Source organism: Lathyrus oleraceus, chromosome 5, assembly GCF_024323335.1.
Source record: "Lathyrus oleraceus cultivar Zhongwan6 chromosome 5, CAAS_Psat_ZW6_1.0, whole genome shotgun sequence".
NCBI lineage: Eukaryota > Viridiplantae > Streptophyta > Magnoliopsida > Fabales > Fabaceae > Lathyrus > Lathyrus oleraceus.
Genome location: NC_066583.1, coordinates 311624660 through 311627166, shown reverse-complemented (window position 1 = coordinate 311627166; position 2507 = coordinate 311624660). Strand labels below are relative to the sequence as shown.

Below are 2507 nucleotides of genomic sequence, written 5' to 3'. Positions count from 1 at the left end.
TAATTTTGACTATGCTTCGATCTTCAATAATGTATGTTTGTATTATATAATGTCAAAATTAGTCTTTAAATTTATAAAAAAGAATTAAAAAAAAACATTTTAATATTTTGAAAAACATCTTTTTAAAAATAATTTTGAAAATATAAAAAACAATCTATTTTTTTAAAGATAAAACAAATAACATTAGTAACGTGACTAATAATACAGTCATTCTATCCATAAACATATTAGTTTTGATTATATCAATACTAATATGAAGAATATTCATACTCATGTATTGAATTTACAAGAATTGAGAATATAAATTTATGATACAATGAAATTTCTATACATTAAGTGGGGAATTTCTTATCAATTATTTTGAATTAGAATTTCATGCTAGTTAAGAACAACATGCATTAAAAATATATATATATATATATATATATATATATATATATATATATATATATATATATATATATATATATATATATATATATATATATATATATATATATATATATATATATATATATATATATATATATATATATATATTTGTTTAACATATAGAGGTTCTACTGCATTGAAATGCGCCTGATATTCTTGTCAATGATCTAACATATTTAACATCAACAACTTTAAAACTTTGTTCTTTGTTGTAATTTGGCTTTGGCACACGTCCACCTTTTGTTACCGCAAAAGAGGCTCCATTTTCAAATGCATCTCTTATTGAATGAAATTCCCATTTGTTCCCATTTGTTTGACCAATGTTTCTCCATGTTACCTACACACATTATATAATTAGCAAACATTAATAAAAGTTAAATACTTTTATTTATTCACAGCTACATTAACTCAATCATGTAATTTATTATTAATTGAGTATATGCATTTTCATTAGTCATTAACTAGTTGAAGAGAATTTTCTAAAATTAAACATATACCTCCTTACTCCCAACTTTTGGTGCTATAAAGAGGTTAGATTCACTTTTTAGACTAGGTTCCATACTTCCACCAATGGCATATTGCACCCATCCTAAATAAAGATTATTCGCTACATGTGCATATCCATGACGAATCCTGGACCATTTATTTTACCAACAAAAATAATCAAAACTTTATAATAAATTTATGTGTTTATTTTAAATTCCAAGACTATGTTCTTGTTAAAAAACATCATAATCAAATTACCTAGGCATTCGTTGGTTGCAGTTAGGTCCAAAATAATTATACAGAACAGTAACCTTCATGTTTTTGTCTCTCACATATCCATCATCATGACCAAGAAGCATAACTTTATCTTGTTCTCTAAACCAATTATTGGATATAGTCACATTACTAGAACCTCGAGTGACATCAAGAAGACCATCTTCGCAATCATAAAGTGTATTATGATCAATCCAAATTTTTGAAGCAGTAACCAATCTTATTGCATCTCCATCAACGGGACCCAAATGAATTACCTTTCCATTAGGCCCCATCACCATCCCCGAGGTTTGAGCTTTGCAGTGATGAATTCGAATACTATGAATTATTATGTCGGTGGCCTAGAAAGTAATAGAAAACTGTTACTAATTCATGAAATAAAACTCATACTAAAAATGTAAAACTGGTAAGGGGAATTCAGAAAGGAAAAAACATTAAAATTCATCTCTAAAATTTGTGACGAAAGAATTATAGGAAATTAGTTTTTCTATCAATATTTGTCGTCCCAATTTTTTCCTAGTAATATTAATGTATTTTATGATTACCTTGAATATCATTAAACATGCATTGTCTGCAATATGGATATTGACACCGCGACCATCAATGGTAGTGAAACTACTAATGAGAAGGGGTTTCAGGAGTCTAATGTTCATGTCTTTTTGAAATGTGATCCATACTTTACCTTGAATTACAGAGGCTCCATATCTCAATGTACCCATTTTTGGATTCATAGGATCATCATTTGGGTCGGTAACTTTATAATGTATAAGGTCCTTACCAATGTTGTTTATCATTTTTCCAGCATATCCTACAGAGCAAGTCGCTATTTGTTGCTTATGTCTCCTCCATTCAGGATATGGCCTCCAGCAATTATCAATCATATTCATATTCAAATCCATTAATTTGGATTGTTTGGCACAACTAAGTTTTGGAGTGAATAGGATAAAAATGACAATGACGAAAGCAAAATTCCATACGACATAATTTGTACCTTGAGATACCATGACGCAATATAATTATCCTTGAAAATTCCCAATTATAAAAGAAGACAAAACGTATATGAGAAATTAAAATGATTCTTGGTTTATATTGAAGTAGTAGTAGTATTAGCATATGAATATATAGATAGAAGTTATACTCGATTTGGTTAAATTTGTTTTGAAAGTCTTGTTAAACGAGGGTCCCGTAATAAGAAAAGTTGTGAATAACAATAAATAACAAAATCAATTACTTATTTTAACCTTGTGTTTTGATAGTTATCTAAATTTAGACAATAATTATAAGTGAAATTAGAAAAACTAACATACAACAACAAT

The 2507-nt window shown here is 27.4% G+C and overlaps 1 protein-coding gene across 1 annotated transcript; it reads right to left on the bottom strand.

Annotated features, from left to right (window-relative positions):
• Positions 1 to 544: 544 nt before the first annotated feature.
• LOC127088282 (probable pectate lyase 4) lies at positions 545 to 2195 on the bottom strand. The gene is made up of 4 exons (XM_051029207.1): positions 1737 to 2195; positions 1177 to 1532; positions 930 to 1065; positions 545 to 769 (listed from the first exon to the last, which is right to left on the bottom strand). Exons 1-4 carry the CDS (start codon positions 2193 to 2195, stop codon positions 545 to 547), a joined length of 1176 nt encoding a protein of 391 aa, XP_050885164.1.
• Positions 2196 to 2507: the final 312 nt, after the last annotated feature.

What these genes read in the sequence shown, in the direction of transcription:
- LOC127088282 (XM_051029207.1), bottom strand. Translation starts at nt 2,195, where the DNA reads ATGGTATCTCAAGGTACAAATTATGTCGTATGGAATTTTGCTTTCGTC. An exon ending in TGCAACCAACGAATGCCTAG is followed by an intron (nt 1,066 to 1,176) that starts GTAATTTGATTA and finishes TAAATGGTCCAG; the next exon opens with GATTCGTCATGGATATGCAC. An exon ending in CAAAAGTTGGGAGTAAGGAG is followed by an intron (nt 770 to 929) that starts GTATATGTTTAA and finishes TAATGTGTGTAG; the next exon opens with GTAACATGGAGAAACATTGG.